Source organism: Rhinatrema bivittatum, chromosome 2 (genome assembly GCF_901001135.1).
Source record: "Rhinatrema bivittatum chromosome 2, aRhiBiv1.1, whole genome shotgun sequence".
Classification (NCBI taxonomy): domain Eukaryota; kingdom Metazoa; phylum Chordata; class Amphibia; order Gymnophiona; family Rhinatrematidae; genus Rhinatrema; species Rhinatrema bivittatum.
This window is the reverse complement of record NC_042616.1, coordinates 732662514-732686979: the sequence shown is the minus strand read 5'-3', so window position 1 is coordinate 732686979 and position 24466 is coordinate 732662514. Positions and strand designations below refer to the sequence as shown.

General features: G+C 45.2%; 1 protein-coding gene across 5 annotated transcripts in view; it reads right to left on the bottom strand.

The window, feature by feature from the left end:
- The window catches only part of OXR1 (oxidation resistance 1), a 1217970-nt gene that overhangs the window by 18521 nt on the left and 1174983 nt on the right, over positions 1–24466 (bottom strand). For all 5 annotated transcript variants that reach the window (XM_029591868.1, XM_029591869.1, XM_029591872.1 and 2 more), the window contains one exon: positions 1441–1514. In XM_029591868.1, the coding sequence (XP_029447728.1) occupies positions 1441–1514 (74 nt within the window). The remainder of the gene's footprint in view (positions 1–1440; positions 1515–24466) is intronic.

Here is a 24466-nt window from a genome sequence, read left to right as displayed (position 1 = left end):
TTTCTCCAGGAGCACTGGGATGCTAACATGGTCCTGATGCGCCTGCGACTGCCTTTTAAAGAGTCATAGTGGCCCGAACCAACCCTCCCCTTCCAAACATGAGGCCCCTACCCCTCTCCTCTTTATTTTGAGGTGATTGTTAGGATGGTACGGGGAGGAGGAACAAAGTAACTTCAGGCCAATTGGCACTGGGGAATTTCTCAACAGCATACCCTCTAAAAAGTTAACCCCTTTGTTGTACCTCCAATTAACCTTTTGGTTTTAATGAGCCATGTTAAACTGTGGGAGGAAGTCAGAATACCACACTATTTACTGTGAGTTGTTAAAGCAACATTTGTATATTTATTTATTTAGGGTTTTTATATACCGATTTTCTTGATACAGATCAAATCAACTCGGTTTACATAGGACGATAGTACATTAACAATAACTAGTCAAACCTCAAAAGAGGAGACAGATTGGGAGCAGAAGGTATATGGCGCTCCCAATCTGGTATATGGCGCTCTCTCATTTACATTCAGGTATGCACTCATTTTAGAGCATAAACTTTAATATGCTGGTGACTATTTTAATGTACACATTAAATGCTATGCAATAAAGCCTTATTTTTCAGTGTTTAAAATGGCATTAATACGAATGATGAACTTTATTGTATAGGTCCCCAGTTTTGAGCCGGCATAGATTTTACTATACAAACAATTCACCATCTTAGCCTTGGAAATACATCTTCCTCCAAAGTATTAACATTATGATTGGTGAAGAATGCTTTGCAGTCTTTTGAATCAATTTACATTGCTTCTGTTAAAAATAGAATACAGAGTTAAAGTTTATTTTGAAGGCAAAATGCACATTTAAAAAAAGATCATGGATATTAGAAATTTGCATTAGAACATGACAAGCCCTGAGATATGGACCAATGGCCCAACAAGGCCGTTTATTGCCATGCAATTGAATTAGACTGGATTCCCATACCAGGGCCAAAGATGCTATAAATAAAGCATTCCAATTCCCCAGGATGGAGTCCCAGCCCTCGCTTAAAGAAAATATAAAATGTCATGCTGTGTCAGACCAGTGGTATATTAAGATCAGAATTCTGTCTCTGACAGTGGCCCATCTGGGTCACCTGGAAGTACCCAGAGCATCCTGTAAGTCTAAGTTAGTTAAAACTGTAGGGTTGTAGGAAAATATCAACTTTTTACTGTTAAAATATATTTTAACAGCTAAAACAATATTTATAGTTAAAACTGTACATTTAAAAAGGGAAATATTTGTGTACATTAAGGAATATAAACAGTATGCAAATGTGCCAAAGAACTGCTGCAAAATCTCAAAACTGGGACATGGAATCTTTTAAACCTTGTCACAGAATTTATACTTGAGATAACACAGAAATCAGGAGCTTGTTTCTATTGCTCTGGCAGTATACTTTGGAAAACTTACCCTCCACCACCAAATGCTAGGGAGTCCATATCTCCTTTGATAAAGAACATATTGTCTCCTGTCCACTTAAAAACCTACAGAAAAACAAGTTAACATCTAATTCAGTAATTTAAAAATTGAATATGGTGAATAAAAAATTCAAATTTATTTTTCTGTAATAAACACTAGATTCACAGATGTCTGTTACATGCAAGCACTTAAAAAAGCTATATTCCAAAACACATTTGAGCGGTGCTGTATATTGGAAAAGGGAGTAATAAATTTAAACAAACTGAAAACCAACTGGGGATGATAAAATATTTTATTATAAAACAATTCATCAACTGTAAGTGGTTTTGTTGTCCATATGATTAACTACTTCCATAGAAAGAAATATTTTGGGAGGAAAAGTAAACAGCTAAAAGTATATATTTAAGTGTATGCACCTATGACTCAAAAGAAAAGCAGGAGATATTCTGGAGCCCAACATTTTAATGATGAGAATGTAAGAAACCTAAATTAATTTTGCAGCTTTGGAAAAGATGGTTATTATGAATATGAAAATCTTGGTTACAAAAGAAAACTTTGGATTTCAGAATTTAAAATGTTGATCCCAGACCTCTTAAAAAGGATATTCATTTTTCTCCTCTAACGAAAAACATAGCATAGAATCATTCATTACAGTTTTTAAAAAATACATCGTAATTTGTTTTATTTTTTGAGCAAATGTGTGAATCTACCTATTCCATGACTGGTTTGTTACTTCCCATAGGGAATTTTCCTTATGGACAATGTTGCTATTGTACATAAGTCAAGAATGAAAAAATAATAAATGTCGCAGAATCACAACCAATTACAGTAATGTGCAACGGGGTTTCAGCAAGATACCATCTGACTGTGATATACAGCCGATGCTGGTCTTCTCTATTATAACCCCCTCTCCCCCCCCCCCCCGAGTCTAATTTTTTAAGAAACATTTTTATAAAATGCCAGAACAAACTCACATCCCACTCATAAATGTCAAAGATCAAAAGGAAACAAATCTCAGACTCCCACAAGATAAAATATAATAGTCTCCCAAACATCATGTGCTAAAAAATGTCCCGACACCAGCCGGTGCTTCGTAGCCAGTCTGCATCAGGGGAAGAATTGTTCAAAAAACGTATCTGACGGAAGCGATCAACACTGAGTGCACATCTCACTGCTTCGAGAACATGGCTTCCTGAGTCAACTTCTCCAAACGGTAATTATAAGGTAAAAAACCGTGATAACGCCAAAGGCACAGGTCGATATGACAAAGGATAGAAAACAGTTGATTTGAAGATGTGGCATAGCCGCTGGTGACTTCTTGCTGACATCAGTATGTAAATCAGCAGTGTCTGTCAAATATAATAACAAGTCAATTCTTGAATTCACCAAATACCTTAAAAAATCATCTATAGATAACAAGACAGATCCAAATCAGCATTCAGTCCGGTTGGTATGAGGGTATTCAAATATGTGCAGGATTGTTCAATTTGTAACAACCTCGTAGAAAAAACCCCCTCCCCCACCAATCCTGAACAAGGCAGTCTAAGACACAAAATCTCAAATCATTAAATGAATGTTGCAATTACAAACAATGAGAGACACCTAGCGCAGTTGTTCATTATCTATTCATATAACTTATGTTTGACCATCCTGGTACCCACACTATGTGTAGTCTTGTGACAAGGATAAACAATGAGGTATATCACCTCAGCTGTTTTGCAACTGGTACGGTGCCATAATATAATACGTTGTGTAACAGAAGAAATGTACTCTGAGTATGTCTGTAGAGATACACTGCTCGCCAAACAAGTGCTACATGCAGAATATCCCACTATAGAGGCATCAACTTTAGCTGGTGTATAAAAGTTAGAGCAAACCAGCTGATCATAAAGATTATGCCCCTGTGCATAGGTGATGTTGGGTGTATCCTGAAATTCTGCATATAATTGAAGGACATGCCAATTTTTCAAGATAGAATCACAGATCACATGGACTCTAGCTCAGAAAGGAAGTATACAAGTGAACTTTTGATCCTTCTGACAAGGTTCTGGCAAAAAAAGCCACTATCAATGGCAATGCTTGGTTCACAAATAACAGATTGCAATTGTTTGCTGCGATTCGATGGTGCTCATCTGCGGCATTTGAAACAATTTTCCTAGCAGTTAATTTCTATGTCTTTGTCGGATATGCACCAATCAAGGGGAGTTTAGTCTTCGAGCAAGTATTATGAAAAAGACGTTTTGTGACCAGGGGTACCCATCACAATCCATTTGTAGAGCTTATCTGCAAAACAACTGGGGTGATATACCTCATTGTTTGTCCCTGTCACAAGGGCTATATATTGGGAAGACTACATGCAGTGTGGGTACCAGGATGATAGAACATAAAAGTTGTATCAATAGACAACGAACAACTGTGCCAATTGTCTCACATTTTTTGGAACTGTAACATACATTTGATTATCTGAGATTTTGTCTCAGACATCCCTATTTAGGAGTTAAGGGGAGGGGGTTCCATGAGGTTGGTACAAATTGAACAATCCTGGATATATTGTTTAATCACTCTCATACCAACCAGACTGAATGCTGATTTGAATCTGTCTTATCTATAGTTGTTCTTTTTAAGGTATTTGGTGATTTCAAGAATTGACTTGTTATATTGTATTCGACTTACAGTGCAAACTATGGCCTGTGGGCCACATACAGCCCATAAAGATTTTGTTCCAGCCCACCTATCACTTGGACACACTTCATTATCGGGCAAATTTTAAAAGGCCCACGCATGTAAAATTCGGGGGTTACATACATGGCCAAGCTTTGTGCATGCTACGCGCATTTATGAAAGGGCTTGGTCACGCAAGTAAGCCCCGCTACGCGCAGAAGTGCCAGGCCAGCTAAAAGGGGCGGGCCGCGGGGGATGGCATGGACAGTAGCCATTAGGCCCTGCCCTGGGGAATCGCACTCTGGCAGGCGTAACTTACTTCTGCTCTGAAGGAGCAAGTAAGTTAAAAACAACAACAACAAAAAAAAAACACTAGTTAGGGTTAGTTTAGGGATTGGGGAGGAGAGGGGAAAAGGGAGGATGGGTAGATAGGGGTAAAGGAAATTTCCCTCCCAGTCCTTAACTGGAGTGGACTGAGAGTGAACAGGCCAAAGGCCTGATCATGTCGCCATGCATAGATTACAAATTCCCCCACCCTGCTTGCGCGAGTCCCGACCCCTCTGCACATGTGTGCGCAGGAATCGCGTCTTTTAAAATCGACCCCTATGTGCAGCCCGCCAATGCCTGCCTGCCCAAATATGAGACCTCATCAAAGGCCAAGTTATTGCCCTTGATTGACTCTTGCTGCTTGAGCAGGCAGGTTGGAGTACTGGTGTGGTTTAATGATGTGCTGAAAGGGTTCCCACCCCCCGCCACTGAGGAGAAACCCCATTCTCGGCACGTTAGAGTTCCCACCACTGTCGGCAAGAAAAGGTTCCATTCATTGAAGCACTGGAACCCGTTCATCGGCTCACTGGCGGGGTTTCCACCCCCACCAGCAAGAAGAGGCCTCTAGAATGTCAGGATGACTGGAACGAAAAAGTTTTCAGGTACGGCGAGAGGGGGAAATTTTTTAAATCCTTATTAATTTTAATTACTGGGTGTTTGAATTGTTTGCTGTTATGAAATATTTGATTTTGGAGAAATGTGTAAATTTTGGAAGTATTTTTTTTATCTTTATTCTTAATTATTAGGTGGTGTTCTGTTTGTCATCTGTTTGGAAATAATTTTTTTTATTAGTATGGTTGCCTCACTTATAATTGATTTATATTTTTTTTATTTTGTTTTAAGAGGAATGGTGATATTTCTGTCTCTGCATTATTGCAATGCATATGAGTCTGACTTTTAGTGGATTCCAGTCCAGTTTACTGTCTGAACCTTACTATTTATACTTTATGGCCTGCATTTGTGACTGAGGTGAGTAGACTGCTAGCTGGGAAAACACCTTGTACCTGTTGGGTTGAAGGTTTTTCTGATTTTGGCAGAGGCTGGGATCCATGATTTAAGGGGATCCTTGGGTGCTAAAATTGATGGCGCTTAAGCCTGCTGGATACTGAAATGCCTGCAGCAAGTGGTGGGGATTTGATTGCTGTGTCGAGGAGCTCCAAGTGGGACCCGCCCTGCCCTGCTCTCCAGTCCTTGTTGCACTCGTTAACTTAAAATGAGGCCCCAGCACAAAAAAGTTTGCCTACCCCTGGTTTAATGGGAAAAAGCCAACATGGATTTAGCCAAGAGAAGTCTTGTCTCCCCAATCTGCTACATTTTTTTGAGGGCATAAATAAACATGCTAACCAGTTGATTTAGTGTATCAGGATTTTCAGAAATCATTTGACAAAGTCCCTCATGAGCGAATTCTTAGGAAATTAAAATCATGGGATGGGGGGCTGTGTCCTATTGTGGATAGGGAATTGGTTTAAAAGATAGAAAACAGAGTAGGGCAAAATAGTTAATTTTCCCAGTGGAGAAAAGTGAATAGTGGAGTGCCCTAGGGATTGGTTCTGGGACCACTGCTTTTTAGTATATTTATAAACGACCTAGAAATGGTAACAAGTGAGGTGATCAAACTTGCCAATGATACAAAATTATTCAAAGATGATAAATCATAAGAGGATTGTAATAAAATGCAAGAAGACCTCGCAAAACTAGGAGTCTGGGCATCCAAATGGCAAATGAAATTTAATGTGGACAAGTGCAACGTGATGCACTCAGGGATGAGTAGCCGATATTATAGCTAAACAATGCAAATGTTCCACCATTAGGAGTCACCATTCAGGAAAAGGATCTAGGCATCATAGCTGATAATACGTTGAAATCTTCTTCTCAGTGTACAGCAGTAGCCAAGAAAGGAAACAGAATGCTAGGAATTATTGGGGAACAGGGGCGGATTGTGGGAAAGTAGTGGCCTGGGGGATTTTTTATCCATACTGGCCCATGGGTATCCAATTACACATACAATATAATTTACATATATATTCACCAGTGGTGGATTGCAGGAAAATATAGGCCTGGGAGATTTTTTCAAAAGCAGCCTGTGGGGTAACTGATGCACTCATGTACTTTCCCTGCAGCGCATGTGTCAACAGGTCCCAAAAGCACGCCATGTTAATTCTGGAACCTGATGGAATTGAGCTAAAATATCTCCAAAATAAATGTCTTGTGAGGTAAAAATATTACTTACAACATGTATATTATACTTGTATGGAGTGCTGAAAAACCCAACCAAAAAGTAAAAATGATTCTTGGAATTGGTATTAGGTCTGTTGTAATGTGTGTTGGATATGGGCTTTGCCCTCAGAAAGCCACAAGTAAACTCGATTACAATTTCAATATAATAAATCTTCATATCAAAACTGCAATAACTGCCAGCACTCAAACACTAACAACCCTACTTATGAAAAGGCAACACTGTGACCATTACACCAGTCCCTAAAAAGCCAATACACCCACTATTAGGAAAACAGAAAAAGCCAAGCTGCTACAGATCCCTACACAGAACCTCCACACTAGCAGAATACGTCAACTCAGTCACAGATGAAAAATACAAACAGACCCTCACAAAAATGCAGAATAAGGTAATCATAAATTATTATTACAAGCATTCACACAAAAATTGAACTGTTAACTGCAAAAGGTCAGACTATTATGCAGTGCAACAATGGAAAAACAGAAATATTACAATACCTGAAAAACATCAAAATCAGTAAATATAAATGATCAATAGAAGTAAAACCATACTAATAGAAAGAATATTTCAAAACAGCTGACAAACAGAACAACATTCAATAATTGAAAACTCAAATTTTCCAAACCAATAAAATATTTTAAACACTATACAATACTTAAAACTTAAAAAGGATAAAAAATCCCTAGTTGTTCATACCTGGAATCTTTTGATTTTCAGATGCCCTGAGATTGTTGTGGATTAGCAGGGGAGAGGTGAGGGGTTGTTCCTCCCAATCTCTCTCATATAAACACACATGCTCAATCAAAGAACATGCTCTCACACACAGACACAAACATGCTCTCAACACACAGCAACACACACACACAATCTCACAGACACACACACACAGACATGTCTCAGACATGCAGTCATACACAGTCATATATGCCCTCACACACACACTCACAGATATGCTCTTTCGCCCACACATGCCCTCACAGAGACATATACACACACACACACACACACACACATATGCTCTCATTCATTCACTTCTTCCCCCCCTCCCCAGTAGAAGTACACCAGCAGCCTCTTCTTTCAGACCCCATGGCAGAGGACCTCTTTATTTTTCTTGAAGCCAAGGGGGCTGATGCTGCTCTGTTTTCTGCAAGGGGGGGGGGGGGGGAGGGAGGCGAAGCTGTTGATTTTCCTCTGGCCCTTGATGCCTCTTCCTGCGACAGCCCGGGGAATGCACTTGCGTACAGGGGGAGGCTGAGGTGGGAGAGCTGTTACTGCTGCTTCTTGGACGCCGCGCAAACTTGGAGCCAATGCTGCCTCTTCCTGCAATGGCCGGTGCTTTTCTTTTTCCTGCATGGCCTCTTCTTCCCGCCCATGCGGACCCACCACTTCCTCTTCCGGGCCGTGCGGTCAGGAAGAAGGAGGAGTCATACGATCGCTGCCCCCAGACTGGTGGCGCACCGGCCCTGCATGCCGATCTCTCTTCACGCCGCGGCAGAACGAGCTGTGATGCAGCCCACAAGCCTGGCTTCATCTGCTGTGCAACGACTTTGTAGATATATTTTCGGGCCGCAGCAGCCCTTCTCGTTTTCTTTGGTGGCAATCCTTAAAAAAAAAAAACCCAACAAAAAAAAAAAACCAAACCAAAAAAAAAAACCAACACATGATGGAAGTGACCGGCCCACTGGGGGAAGCCCGATCCCCCGATAGGCCAATCCGCCCCTGTTGGGGAAGAATGGAGAATAAAACAGAGAAAATCATAATTCCTCTGTATCACTCCATAGTACAATCCTGAGTACTGCATGCAGTACTGGTCACCACATCTCAAAAAAAAGATTTAGCAGAAGTAGAAAAGGTAGAGATTGTTTAGAATCCAGGTTTGGATTCCCTTGTTAATTTGGCTGACATCTGTCTTAAAGATTTGAGACTGCATTGTAGAATTAGGATAAGATGGCTGATGTAAACTGCTAAAGGCCAGAGAACCAGAGATGACGTATGACTATTGCATACTAGATTTTAATTATATATATATATATATATATATATATATATATATATATATATATATGGTTATTACCATGAAGGTCGGTATAGAAAAGTGTTAAATAAATAAATATATATATATTTCTTTAGCGGCTAAACTTTTGCCTTATAGAGAAATAAGTTGTTTACTAGTTAAGTTGTCTGTTAAAACACGAAGACAAAATGTAAACTTATGTATATGTATTAGTTACAAGAATTAAGTATAAATTATATGACTCAAATATAGAGATATTTGGTTGCTGATTGATTGAAAGCTTATCAATGTTTCTGATTCATATTTAAAGTATTAACTTCATCTGTGACACTCAGAGCTCTCCAGGTTTGGTCAAGGACTGTAACCTATTTATTACTTTGCATTTAAATTGATAAAAATCAATAAAATAGGAACCTTAAGTAGCCTCAGCTGATTGCATGGTATTATACATTTTTCTTTAAATTTTAATACAGACTTCAGTTGAGGTAAACAAAGCCACTTTAGAGGCCTCTGGGAAATCCTGTGAGGGCGTTTCCCTTGGAATTTTCCCACAATTTTGGTGCACTGGCCTGCTTTTTGGCGGTTTTAATTCCTCTTGATTCTTTTTCCTTTTTACCCATGATACAACGGATGCTGAGGATTTTGGGGAATTTCTGCACCTTGGGTTGATAGTATTATTATACTTTGCTACCACCAAATTATTTTTGGCTATGTCATAGTGCTCTTGGTCATACAGCTGCATTTTCTGCCCTTCTCTGGCTTTCTTCAATTAGGCTCTAGTAATTGTAGCTTTGTTTTTTTGCTTTCCTTTTGTCTACCACCCCTTTGCTCTGGTGTGGGGTCTCTGACCTCTACCATCAGAAAGTGGGGAGAGGAAGGATCTCATAAGGGTTGTTATTGTATACACTTTGGTTTTAGTATCGATCTAGGTTTTATTTATTTTGAACTTTTATATACCAACATTCATGTGCAAACAGTACATATCATATCGGTTTACAGCGAAACAAGGGAAGCATAAAACGAAAGCCTTACATCAAACAAGGGTTACGGGAACTGGGATCAAATTTAACACATAAATACTATGGTCTTCCTGATATATAGCAGGCAAAAACTAGGAAAGATAGTAAAATGTCATGAGGGAAACTACTCCTCAGTGACCAGGAGCTAATGGACTGAGGTAAAAGTGAGAAGCAAGACCTGTCTACGAGGTAGCGTCTGGTTTAGAGTTCGGAAAACTTGACTGAAAAGGTGTTCCTGTTATAATGGGAAAGTCAGATGGATCCTATGAATTTACTGAAAAGCTTGAGAGAATAGCCAGGGTTTTGAGTCTTTTTTTTAAAGGTTGTCAAAGATCTTTCTTGCTGGAGGTCTGGCGGGAGAGCATTCCAATGCGAAGGGCCAGCTGTGGAAAGAGCTTGTTTTCTTAAGGAGGATTTGATAGGGGGGGGGGGGCGTAAAGTGTGTCTGTATAGGCAGATCTGATCTGTCTGGCGGAATTGTGGTGACGAAGGGGGATATTTTGATCCGCTGGGGTGAGGTTGTGTATGGCTTTGTGTATAATCATTAGCACTTTATACTGGATACGGAATTTGATTGGAAGCCAGTGAAGGTTACGCAGAATGGGTGTAATGTGCTCTCTTTTGTTGGTCTTGGTTAAGATCCTCGCCATAGCATTCTGAATCATCTGCAGGGGTTTGATGGTGTTAGCTGGTAGACCGAGCAGAAGCGAATTGCAGTAATCTATTTTAGAAAAAATGGTTTGAAGAACAGAGCGGAAGTCTTGAAAGTGTAGAAGGGGTCTCAGTCATTTTAGGACTTGTAGCTTGAAAAAACAGTCTTTTGTGGTGTTATTGACACATTTTTTTAGGTTCAGTTGGTTGTCCATGATGACTCCGAGGTTTCTCACATGGAAGGAGATGTTGAGATTACTTACCTGGTAATCTTCTTTTCCTTAGTGTAGACAGATGGACTCAGAACCAATGGGATAGTATCCGCGTGCTAGCAGTTGGAGACGGATCTGACGTCAGCATGGGGTATATAGCCCCACAGGAAGCGAAGCGATTCAGTAATCTTCCTTGCAAAAGCTGTTATGGATGTGTGTACTGACGCTCAGTGAAAAGTGAAAAGTGAAAACAGGATTCCCCTGACCGATTGACATTGGCTGGAGACCGCCAGCATTCACAACCGGAAGGCGTTGACACTGGTAGAGTGTACGCTCGTATGTAAACAAATACCATGGCTTACCTGGAATCGGTGAAACCCATGTACACAGGCAGCTGGGCAGGATGCTGAGTCCATCTGTCTACACTAAGGAAAAGAAGATTACCAGGTAAGTAATCTCAACATTTCCTGGCGTGTAGCCAGATGGACTCAGAACCAATGGGATGTACAAAAGCTTTATTCCCTGCCCGGGCGGGAGGCTACCTGAGGACCGTGTAGGACCGCCCTCGCAAAAGCCGAGTCCTCCCTGGCCTGGACATCCAGACGGTAGAACCTGGAAAAGGTATGGAGGGAGGACCACGTCGCCGCTTTACATATTTCTGCAGGCGACAACATCCTGGATTCAGCCCAGGATGCCGCCTGTGCTCTAGTAGAATGAGCCTTAACTTGCAGAGGTGGAGACTTCCCCGCCTCCATGTAAGCTGCTCTGACAACTTCTTTAATCCAGCGGGCGATGGTGGGCCGAGAGGCCGCTTCCCCTTGTCTGTTCCCGCTGTGCAGGACGAACAGGTGGTCCGTCTTTCGCAGGTCTTGTGTCATGTCCAGATACCTGGGCAGCAATCTGCCGATGTCGAGATGGCGTAATAAACGGCCTTCCTCAGATTTCTTCAAACCTACCGTAGTAGGCAAAGATATGGTTTGGTTAAGATGAAACTGTGAAACCACTTTAGGGAGAAAGGAGGGAACCGTCCGAAAATGGATAGCTTCCGGAGTGATCCGTAGAAAGGGCTCACGGCAGGACAGTGCTTGTAACTCAGAGATGCGCCGTGCGGAGCACACTGCCAGCAAGAACACCAACTTCAAGGTGAGAGACCGGAGAGATAAGCCCCGAAGGGGTTGAAAGGTGGATCCCGCGAGGAAATCCAAAACAAGATTAAGGTTCCATAAGGGCACAGGCCACTTTAGTGGCGGAAGAATATGCTTGACCCCTTGCAGGAAACGAGAAACATCTGGATGCTTGGCGATGGTCTTGCCATCCCTCCTGGGACCATAGCAAGACTGAACTTTGATGGAGCTGAGGGAGAGACCCTTCTGAAGCCCATCCTGCAGGAAATCCAACACTATAGGTATGGTGGTGGCATGTGGATTGGTGCCATGAGTGTCGCACCATGCTTCAAATACTCTCCAGATCCGTACATAGGTGAGGGATGTGGAAAACTTGCGAGCTCGGAGGAGTGTATCAATCACGGGCCTCGAGTAACCTCTCTTCTTCAGTCTAGCCCTCTCAAGGGCCAGACCGTAAGAGAGAATTGAGCTGGATCCTCGTGGAGGATGGGACCCTGACGTAGGTGGTCCCGGAGAGGAGGTAAAGGAAGAGGCTCCCCTGCCAGTAGTCGTCTCATGTCCGCGTACCAGGGTCTTCTTGGCCAGTCTGGTGCCACTAGAAGAACGAGGCCCCGGTGCGTCTGAATCTTGTGGATGATGGCGCCCAGCAGAGGCCACGGAGGAAAAGCGTATAGTAGAGTCCCTGGAGGCCATGGCTGGACCAGGGCATCGATTCTGTGTGAGAACGGGTCACGCCTGCGGCTGAAGTAGCTGGGGACTTGAGCATTGGACTTGTCTGCCAGTAAATCCATGGCCAGAATCCCCCAGTGATCGACAATCATCTGGAAAGCTGTGGGGGACAGCTGCCACTCTCCTGGATTTAGGCGTTCTCTGCTGAGGAAGTCTGCTGTGGTATTGTCCTTCCCGGCAATGTGTACGGCGGAGACGTCCTGCAGATTCGCTTCTGCCCAAACCATCAGTGGGGCGATCTCCAGAGAGACTTGTAGGCTTCTGGTTCCGCCCTGCCGGTTGATGTAGGCCACCGTGGTGGCGTTGTCGGACATCACTCTGACAGCTCTGTGCCGCAGTCTGTGAGCGAATCGCAGGCATGCCAATCGGACTGCCCGGGCCTCCAGGCGATTGATGTTCCACGTGGACTCCTCTCTGTTCCACCGCCCTTGCGCGGTGAGTTCTTCGCAATGTGCTCCCCAGCCGCTCAGGCTGGCATCCGTGGTGAGCAAGGTCCACGTGGGCGAGGACATCTTCGACCCCCTGCTCAGGTGGTTGGACTGCAACCACCACCGCAGCTGGGTCCGAACTCTGGCCGGTAGAGGAAGGTGCGTGGAATAGTCCCGTCGACGGGGGCTCCAGCGAGAGAGCAGGGAATACTGTAGAGGTCTCATATGGGCCCGCGCCCAAGGCACCACTTCCAGGGTGGAGGCCATGAGACCCAGAACCTGCAGATAATCCCAGGCTATGGGCCGACTGGCACCCATCAGATACTGGATACGTTGTCGAAGTTTCAACTGTCTCTTGGTCGTAAGACTGACCGTGTCCGCCTGAGTGTCGAACTGCACTCCCAGATACTCTATTGACTGGGAAGGCTGTAGGCAGCTCTTGCTGAGGTTGATTACCCAGCCCAAGCTTTCCAGAAGGGCGATCACTCTGTCGGTTGTCCGCAGGCTCTCCGCTCGAGATTTCGCCCTGATCAGCCAGTCGTCTAGGTAGGGATGGACCAGAATCCCTTCCCGTCTGAGTGCCGCTGCCACCACTACTACCACCTTAGTGAATGTCCGTGGGGACGTGGCCAATCCGAAGGGAAGCGCCCGAAACTGGAAGTGGCGGCCCAGAACCTTGAAGCGCAGGTAGTGCTGATGATCCGGATGGATCGGAATATGAAGATATGCTTCGGACAGGTCTAATGCCGTGAGGAATTCTCCGGGCTGGACTGCGGCTTTGACGGAGCGCAGAGTTTCCATGCGAAACCTCGGTACCCGTAAGTATCGATTAACTGACTTGAGGTCCAGAACAGGCCGAAAAGTGCCCCCTTTCTTGGGTACCATGAAATAAATGGAATAGTGTCCAGAATTCACTTCCCAGGCAGGTACTGGGATGATGGTGCTCAAGGACAGGAGCCTCGCCAGGGTAGCTTCCAATGCTGCCTTCTTGTGTATGGGACAGGAAGACTCCACAAACTTGTCCGGCGGAAGATGATGAAAGTCCAGATAATATCCTTCCCGGATAACGGCGAGGACCCACTGGTCCGACGTGATCGCGACCCATCTGGGGTAGAAGAGGGTCAACCTGCCCCCTATGGCTCCGTCCCCCAGATGAATCGGCAAATTCTCATTGTGGGGCACGACCGGGACCCGAGCCCGGACCAGCCCCTCGCTTGCGCTGCTTGGTCCGAAAGGACTGATTCCTGGCCGGAGGACGTGGCGCCTGATAGCGCCCCCTATACGGAACAAAGCGCTGTGAACTCCTGCCCCTAGAGGGCCGTGGAAAAGAGCGCTGTCCCCTCCTGGATCGATCTTCCGGCAGTCTCGGCACAGGAGAGGCACCCCAGGTAGTGGCTAGCTTATCAAGACCACTGCCAAAGAGAAACGAGCCCTGGAAGGGTAACCTGGTGAGGCGAGACTTCGAAGGCGCATCAGCAGCCCACGGCCGGATCCAGAGTTGCCTCCTGGCGGCTACGGAAGATGAGATCCCCTTAGCTGTAGTTCGAACCAAATCCGAAGCGGCATCTGTGAGGAAGGAAAGAGCGGACTCCATGTCAGCCGCTGGAGCGTTGTTCCTGACCTGGGATACGCAGGCACGAGTCACCACAGTGCAGCAGGCCGCAATCCGCAAAGAAAGAGCTGCCACCTCAAAGGTTTGTTTCAGAATGGCGTCCATTCGCCTGTCATGGGGCTCCCTGAGGGCCGTCCCCCCTTCCACTGGAATGGTAGTGCGCTTGACCACAGCGCTAATTAAGGCGTCCACCTGAGGACATGCCAGCAGGTCCTGGAGAGCCGGAGCCAATGGGTACATACCTTTCAGGGCCCGGCCCCCTTGAATGAAGCCGCCGGCGCCGCCCATTCCAAATCTATTAGTTGCTGAGCCGCCTGCAAGAAAGGAAAATGGCGGGCTGTAGGACGAAGACCTTCCAGCAGAGGGTTCTGCGCAGAAGGTACCGAAGCACTGGGTCCAGTAATATCCAGCTCCGCCAGACACTGAGACACGAGGTCAGAGAGGTCCTCCTTAGGGAAGAACCGCCTCATGGTTCTATATGGCTCAATCCCCGGGGGGAGGTCTCCTTCGTCCGGGAGTTCGGACTCGTCCGGCGAAACCTCCTGGTCCGATTGATCTGGACTGTCCAGTGGCGGGAGGTCCCGCACCCGATAAGGCTGTGAGGGTCCAGGAACAGGATCCCTAGGCGCCGCCACCACAGCGGCAGCCGCAGCAGGCGCCGCAGACATAGCCACCGCAGGAACCGCAGCAACAGCAGGAACAACAGGAGCAGCAGGGACAGTAGGGCCGGGACGGGAAGCCGTCTGCATCTGGACGAAGGCATGAATCCCCTTAAAGAGATCCACCCAGGAAATGGAAGCAGCCTCTAATCGCCGGGGTACAAGATCCCCCGGGATTCCCGAGTGGTCGAGACTGCCCCCCAAATCCGGGGTAGCTGCAGGGGAACTGTCAAGAAACTGCGGCTGAGATTTGTCCTGGCCGGAGGGTCCCCTGGCCGCCTCACATTGGGCACATAGGGAGTCTGGCTCAGTACTGCGCGTGGCTCTTAGGTGGCATGCAGAGCAGAGGCCAAGAGCTGAAATGCCTAAGACAGGCGGCGGCGCCGCTGAGGCTGCGGCCGCGTGCTGATCCATACCAAATATAGCAAGCGCGCAATAATCCGCGGCAGCAATAGGCGCTGAAGAGAACAAGCGCACAATAGCAATAATATGCGGCAGCAATAGGCGCTGAAGAGAACAAGCGCACACTAGCAATAATATGCGGCAGCAATAGGCGCTAAATACAACAGGCGCACAATAGCAATAATAAGCGGCAGCAATAGGCGCTAAATACAACAGGCGCACAATAGCAATAATAAGCGGCAGCAATAGGCGCTAAATACAACAGGCGCACAATAGCAATAATATGCGGCAGCAATAGGCGCTAAATACAACAGGCGCACAATAGCAATAATAAGCGGCAGCAATAGGCGCTAAATACAACAGGCGCAATAATAAGCGGCAGCAATAGGCGCTAAATACAACAGGCGCACAATAGCAATAATAAGCGGCAGCAATAGGCGCTAAATACAACAGGCGCACAATAGCAATAATAGGCGGCAGCAATAGGTGCTAAATACAACAGGCGCACAATAGCAATAATAGGCGGTAGCAATAGGCGTGTAATACAACAGGCGCACAATAGCAAGAATATGCGGCAGCAATAGGCGCGTAATACAACAGGCGCACAAGAGCACTAATATGCGGCAGTAATAGGCGCTCAATACAACAGGCGCACAATAGCAATAATATGCGGCAGCAATAGGCGCTGAATAAAACAAGCGCGCAACAATAAACAATAGGCACTGAGCCCGAAGCAGTTAGCAACATACGCTCTATGGTATGCAATAGGCATTCAGCAGTAATATGCGGCATAAACTCACAGTGGCAGCCAATATGCGAGAACAAAGCAATATACGCACAAGGAGGAAGAAAGCTGCGCCTATTACGGGCGCGGAATACCTGAATAAGGCCACAAAATGGTGTCCTCAACGGCTTGCCACGCCGCCGATCCTCTACTTCGGAGACCTGGGCGAAGAGACGTACGCCTTACCAGATCTTCGGCGCTTCCGGGCAGGAACACAGGCGGTCTCCGGCTGCGGGGGGAAAGGGCCGGTACCTTTCACCGCCGCGATTGGAGGAACTGCACCCGCTACCTCGTCCACGCCGGGACCGAGGGCCTCAAAGCCACACCCGAGTCTCCCCCGGGGGGGCTATGCCCCTGCCGCGGTTCGGCCGGACCGAGGACTTTCACCTCCGGGGGACCACGGCAGTCACCCCGGGAAGCTCAACTGGGGGGAGTGACAGAAACGTCCCCTGAGGAGCGCGGGGCTCAAAAGTCGTTGAAGAAAGGTAAAGTAGAATCTAGAATGAGAAAAAAGAGAAAAAATTAAAGTAGTCTTGGAAAGCATGCTGAACCAGCGTGCAGGCACTCCAAACTGCTTTGGAGACGGAAATTACTGAATCGCTTCGCTTCCTGTGGGGCTATATACCCCGTGCTGACGTCAGATCCGTCTCCAACTGCTAGCACGCGGATACTATCCCATTGGTTCTGAGTCCATCTGGCTACACGCCAGGAAAAGATAGGTTGAATGGTGGGCTGATTGTTGGGGGCTGTTTTAGTGTCGTCCATGGAAATGAGGAGGAGTTCTGTCTTATTGGTGTTAAGGACTAAGTTGAGGCTTGTGAGAAGGTGGTTAATAGATTGAAGGCAGTTGTTCCAGAAACAGAGGGTTTTGTGGACTTAATCGAGATGAGTATTTGCACATCGTCAGCGTATATGTAGTGAGTTAATTTTAGATTTATTAGGAGCTGGCAGAGAGGGAGAAGGTAGATGTTGAAGAGAGTTGGGGAGAGAGAGAAACCTTGGGGGACTCCCATGGTTGAGGGAACAGGGTGGGATTCCTTGTTGTTGATTTTGACCTTGTAGAATCTTTTGCAGAGGAAAGACTTGAACCAACTTAGTGCGGTGCCCTTGATGCCGAAGTATATTTTATGGTTTTATGTTGGAAGTACTGAGCTGAGAGGATCATCTTGCTGGTGGCTGAAGAGAATCACTTAGTACTGCTTTGGGAAATTTTAGAACTTAAGAAGTTTGAAAGAGGTAAACTATTGGGGTATATTCTTTAGTGTATGTATATGTATCTTAGAAAAAGAAATCCAAAAGTAGGAAAAAGATTAGAATTTGTGTGTTTCATATAAGAAGAAAAGCTTAGAGTTTGTGTATTTGTTTTTCCCTTCCTCTCACCACTCTCCCAACCACTCCTAGCTCATCCTTTGATTTACAGGCAGGAAACATGTTGACATTAAAAATCAATCAGTTTTTTATCTAAAACGTAGGATTGTCCCAGGCCTTATCAAGAGTTTAATTATCCCATTGCAGGTCACTATGAGATTAATCAGTAAATATACCAATACATTTAAAGGACTATAATTTACACATTCCTACTCCCTTAGCAACCTATACTTAGCTAAGAACTAGACAACATTTAAGATGAAGGCAGCAATCCAGTATCAAGAGGAAAGCCTTCCAGTCTTCTGCATGGAATGTCAAATTGACAACTTTTTACCTGCCGGTGAGAAGTTATATGTGTGCACCCGGTGCAAAGAGCTCCTGGCTTTTAGAGGAGTCGTCCGCTATCTAGAGTGGCAGACCTGGAGGAGCTGAGGTAGAGAGTAGGGATGTGCACAGCAAAATTTTATGTTCATATTTTTTATGTCCGAAAGGGGGTCCCACTTGCGGCCAATATGGACATAAAAAAAATCCAATGAGTTGGGTATATGTACATATGTGCAAAAAAAAAATTTAAACCCCCTCACCCTCCTTAATCCCCCCCCCAGACTTACCACAACTCCCTGGTGATGGAGCGAGGACGTCATTTCTGCAATCCTTGGCGAGAAGCATGTGACGTCGGTGGCACGTCGAGTGACGCGGCGTCACGTGATTCCCGGCTCGTTCGCGCCGGACGGCTCGTTCGGCCCAAAAAGAACTTTTGGCCAGCTTGGGGGGGCCTCCTGACCCCCTCAAGCTGGCCAAAAGTTCTTTTTGGGCCGAACGAGCCGTCCGGTGCGAACTTGCCGGGAATCACGTGGCGCTGTGTCACTCAGACACGGCGCCACGTGACACTCAGACACGGCGCGGGAATCACGTGACACGTGTCACTCAGACACGTGTCACTCAGACACTCAGACACGTGTCACTCAGACACGTGTCACTCAGACACTCAGACACGTGACACTCAGACACGTGTCACTCAGACACGTAGACACTCAGACACGTGTCACTCAGACACTCAGACACGTGTCACTCAGACACGTGACACGTGTCACTCAGACACTCAGACACGGCGCGGGAATCACGTGACACGTGTCACTCAGACACGGCGCCTCCTGACCCCCCCAAGCTGGCCAAAAGTTCTTTTTGGGCCGAACGAGCCGTCCGGCGCGAACGAGCCGGGAATCACGTGACGCCGGCGTCACTCGACGTGCTGCCGACGTCACATGCTTCTCGCCAAGGATTGCAGAAATGGCGTCCTCACTCCTCGCTCCATCACCAGGGAGTTGTGGTAAGTCGGGGGGGGGGGGGGGATTAAGGAGGGTGAGGGGGTTTATATTTTTATTTTGGCTCAACAATCGCGATTTCCCACATATCAAACATATCTATGTTCGATATGTGGGAAATCTGATCGTTTATGTCGAATCAATTTTTTAAGTAAAAAAAAAATATGAGTTGCGTTTTACTAATGCGGTCAATCCGAATGCACACCCCTAGTAGAGAGGTATATAGATGAAACCTTCAGGGAGATAGTAGCCAAGTTCTAACTCCAGTCTGGCAGCCCTGGTGCTGCCTTGAAGGATGAAGGTCTCCTGGTAACAGGGCATCAACCTGGTGCAACAGAATATGATCCTGTAGCAAGGACCTGCTCTACAGGTGATGCACTGTACTATCACCCAGAGGATGGGTCTCCCAGGATTACTGCCCAAGAGGGAAGGGTTAGGACAGCCATCATAGCTGGTGATTCAATTATTAGGAATATAGATAGCTGGGTGGCTGGTGGATATGAGGATCGCCTGGTAAGATGCCTACCTGGTGCGAAGGTGGTGGACCTCACAAGTCACTTAGACAGGATTTTAGACAGTGTTGGGAAGGAGCTGGCTGTCGTGGTGCATGTGGGCACTGACATAGGAAAATATGGGAGGGAGGTTCTGGAAGTCAAATTTAGGCTCTTAGGTAGAAAGCTGAATTCCAGAACCTCCAGGGTAGCATTCTCTGAAATGCTCCCTGTTCCACGCACAAGTCCCCAAAGGTAGGCAGAGCTATGGAGTCTCAAAGCATGGATGAGACGATGGTGCAAGTAAGAGGGATTCAGTTTTGTAAGGAACTGGGGAACCTTTAGGGGAAAGGTGAGTCTTTTCTGAAGGGATGGTTTCCATCTTAACCAGGACGGAACATGGTTGCTGGCCTTAACCTTTAAAAAGGAGAGCGAGCAGCTTTTAAACTAGAACAAAGGGGAAAGCTGACAGTCACTCAGCAGTGCATGGTTCGAAGGGAGATAACTTCAAAGGATACTAATGAAACAGGAGAGTTAGGACATCCCAACAGTGAGGTTCCAATAAAAGCAAAAATAGTCTATAACTATAAGTAAAGAATCACCTGAGCTAAAAGGTTCCAAGCTGTCGTCTGAAAGGTAGAATGTTAATACAAACAAAAAACACTTTGAAATGTTTGTATGCCAGTGTCAGAAGTCTAAGAAAATGGGAGGGTTAGAATGAATAGCAGTGAATGATGAGGTAGATTTAATTGGCATCTAAGAGACATGGTGGAAGGAGGATTATCAATGGGATAGAGCTATATCAGGGTACAAAGTATATAGCAAAATTGCTTACCTTTTAATAGGTGTTATGCCAGGACTGCAGGATGTAGTCCTCACATATGGGTGACATCACTGGATGGAGCCCTATCACAGAAAACTTTCTGTCAAAGTTTCTAGAAATTTTTGACTGGCACACTGAGCATGCCCAGCATGCCATAATTCCCTGATCCACAGGGGTCAACCTTCAGTCTCGTTTGTAGCAATATGCTTTAGCCAAAAATAAAATAATAAAATGAATCGGACCCAACTCCGCGGGGTGGCGGGTGGGTTTCGTGAGGACTACATCCTGCTGTCCTGGGATAACACCTATTACAAGGTAAGCAATTTTGCTTTATCCCAGGACAAGCAGGATGCTAGTCCTCACATATGGGTGATTAGCAAGCTACGGCTGAATCATTTTGTAGTGGACCAACAGGGAACAACTTGTGCAACAGGCACAATAACTGGTGAACTGTTGGAAAAAACAAATGAGGCAGCCTAAAATCACGGCAGGTTGGATGCAGAAGGAGTAGGGATTATGCTGGAAACAAGTTCTTTAAAACAGATTGTCCATAGGCTCAATCCTGTCTTCCTTCTTTGTCCAAACAGTAGTGAGCCGCAAAGGTGTGAAGAGAAGTCCAAGTTGCAGCTTTACATATGTCCACTATTGGCACTGAACGATAGTGTGCTACTGAGGTTGACATTGCTCTTACTGAGTGTGCCTTTACTCGCCCTTGGAGAGGAAGGCCTTCTTTTCCATAGCAAAACTCTATACAATTTGCTAACCAATTGGAGAGAGTTTGCCCACTGCTTTGCCCAGTTTGTTTTTATCAAAAGAAACAAAGCGTGGGTAGATTTCCTATTGACTGCAGTGCGGTCTAGATAGTATGCCAGTGTCCGTTTACAGTTTAAGATGTGCAAAATTCTTTCACCTTTGTGAGAGTGAGGCCTTGGAAAGAATATGGTCAAGACTATGGACTGATTCAAATGGAATTCCTTAGGAAGGAATTTTGGGTGAGTACGGAGTACCACCCGGTCATGTAGGAATTTTGTATAAGGTGAGTATGTGACAATGCTTGTAATTCACTAACCTTTCTAGCAGATGTAATAGCTACTAGAAAGAGTACTTTCCATGTAAGAAATTTAACATTGCAGGAATCAATGGGTTCAAAGGGAGAACGCATGAGTCTTGTTAGTACTACATTAAGGTCCCATTGCGTGATTGGTGGCCGTAACGGAGGTTTTAGATGAATTAAACCTCTCATAAATCTACTGACAAGGGGTTGCGCTGATATAGGTGCATCCCTGATTGTATTATGGTACGCTGAGATTGCACTGAGATGTACCCTTACTGACGAGGTCTGGAGATCTGAGTCTGAAAGGTGCCAAAGATAGTCTAATAAAGATGACGTGGGGCAGGGAAAAAGGGTCAATTCCTTTCTGTGCACAACATGTGGTGAATCTTGTCTACTTAGAATGATAGTTTTTTCATGTGGAAGGTTTACATGAAGCTACAAGCACTTGAGAGACATTAGTTGAAAGATTGAGTGGTTGCAAGATCAAGCTTTCAACATCCTGGCTGTTAGAGATATGGATTGAAGGTTGGGATGGCGCAACCGGCCCTGATCCTGAGTTATGAGAGTGGGTGCTGTGCTCAGGTGAATTGGTTCCCTGATCGAGGAGTATGGGAAACCATACTTGTCGAGGCCAATACAGGGCTATGAGTATCATGGACCCCTTGTCCTGTTGTAGCTTCACTAGAGTCTTGGTTAGTAGCGGTATCGGGGGATACGCGTATAGAAGGCCTGAATGCCAGGGGCGAGCAAAGGCGTCCCTGGCAAACTTGTTTGCCTGATGGTATAGGGAGCAAAATTTGTCTACTTTGTGATTCAGCTCGGATGCAAAGACGTCCACTGTTGGTTGACCCCAATGTTGAAATATCTTGGTCACTACTAGAGGATCCAGGGACCACTCGTGAGGTTGCAACTGACGACTGAGGTGGTCTGCAATGACGTTATGTATGCCTGCTAGATACGTGGCCCAGAGAAACATTGAACGTGTCAGAGCCCAGTCCCAAATTTGTGCCTCTTCTTGACAAAGGAGATACGAGCCTGTACCTCCTTGCTTGTTCAGGTACCACATGGCTACTGTGTAATCTGTCTGTATCAGAACAGTCTTGTGGGAAAGGCAGTCCTTGAAAGCATGTAGCGCATAACGTATAGCTCGAAGCTCTAGGAAATTGATTTGAAATGTTGATTTGAAATGTTGCTTCGTTCAAGTACCTTGAGTTTGGAGATTTCCTATGTGTGCTCCCCACCCTAAGGTGGACGCATCGGTAGTCAAAGTTACTTGCGGAATTGGCTGTTGGAAGGGTAGGCCTGTGAGCAAGTTGTTCATGTTCGCCCACCAGAGGAGAGAGGAACGTAGTTGTTGAGTTATTTGAATTGGAGATGACAGTGGTTGAATGGCTTGTATCCACTGTGCCCTCAACATCCATTGGATGATCCTCATGGCTAATCTGGCCATAGGAGTAACATGAACTGTGGAAGCCATGTGGCCGAGCAGAATTAGGAACTGATGGGCTGTCGATTGTCCTTGTGCGTAGAGATTTCGCTAATGAGGAGAGTGTTTCTGCACGGTCTTTTGGAAGGAAAGCTCTTGACGTTATGGTGTTTAGTTCTGCTCCAATTAATTGCAATAGGTGAGATGGTATGAAATGGGATTTCTGGTAGTTGATTAGGAATCCCAACGAATCGAGCAGATTGATTGTGAGCTTGAGAGAGTTGACAGCTCCTTGTCTTGACTGGCTTCTGATGAGCCAGTCATCCAGGTAGGGAAAAACGTGTACACCTTCCTTGTGTAACTGGGCCGCTGCCACCGCCAGGCACTTTCAGAACACTCGAGGTGTTGAGGCAAGTCCGAACGGTAGACCTCGGTACTGGAAATGCTGATGTCCCACCATGAAGCGTAAATACTTGTGATGAGGAGGGAATATTGGAATGTCAGCGTAAGCGTCTTGAAGATCCAGAGAACAGAGCCAATCTCCCGTTTGAAGTAGAGGTAGCATGGTGCCCAAGGATACCATCTTTATCACAATGAAATTATTCTAAAACAGTGATATTATTATTTTCTTCAGGTTAATGACTGTTTTTCGCATACCCCTGAGGAAGCTAACAAGCAAAACATTGGCCGTGTTGGGCTATGTAAACAAATTGCTTTCAAGAGTCTGGGACATCGTAATCTCTATGGATGGAGGACTTTTTTAAGTAAAAAAGGAAAAGTTATAAAAATGATTTTTCAAGTATTAAAAAATGATGAAGGTGAATGATTGAGAAGACCGGTTGGTGTCTTTTTTTTTTATAAGTCACACAACGTCAGGCTTGCTGACACCTTCTTAGGCTATTATTTATAATATTTTGGGTTCCACATTGTTTGGACTTAGATTTCAATTACCCCAATACTGACTGGGTAAATTTAACATCAGGACATGGTAGAGAGATAAAGTTCCTGGATGGGATAAATTACAGTTTTATGGAGCAATTGGTTCAAGACAAGATGAGAGGGAGCTATTTTAAATCTAATTCTTAGTGGAGTGCAGGATTTGGTGAGAGAGATAATGGTGGTGGGGCAGCTTGGTATCAGTGATTATAACATGATCAAATTTGAATTAATGACTGGAAGGGGGACAATAAGTAAATCCACAGCTGTAGCATTAATTCAAAAGGGAAACTTTGACAAAATGAGAAAAATAGTTTAAAAAATAAAATAAAATAAACATAAACATCTGAAAGGTGCAACTATAAAGGTTAAAAGTGTGCAACAGGCATGGACATTGTTAAAAAAGTACCTTCTTAGAAGTGTAGTCCAAATGTATTCCAAGCGTTAAAGGTGGAAGGAAGGCCAAACAATTGCAGGCATGGTTAAAAGGTGAGGTGAAAGACTATTTTAACTAAAAGATCTTCCTTCAAAAATTGGAAGAAGGATCCATCCGAGGAAAATAGGAAAAAACATAAGTATTGGCAAATTAAATGTAAGACAGGATAAGAATGTGAAAAGAAGTTCGCCGTAGAGGTAAAAACACATAAGAACTCTAAAATATATCTGAAGCAGGAAGCCTGCGAGGGAATCAGTTGGACCGTTAGAACATTGAGGATTCAGGGGTTAAAGGAACACT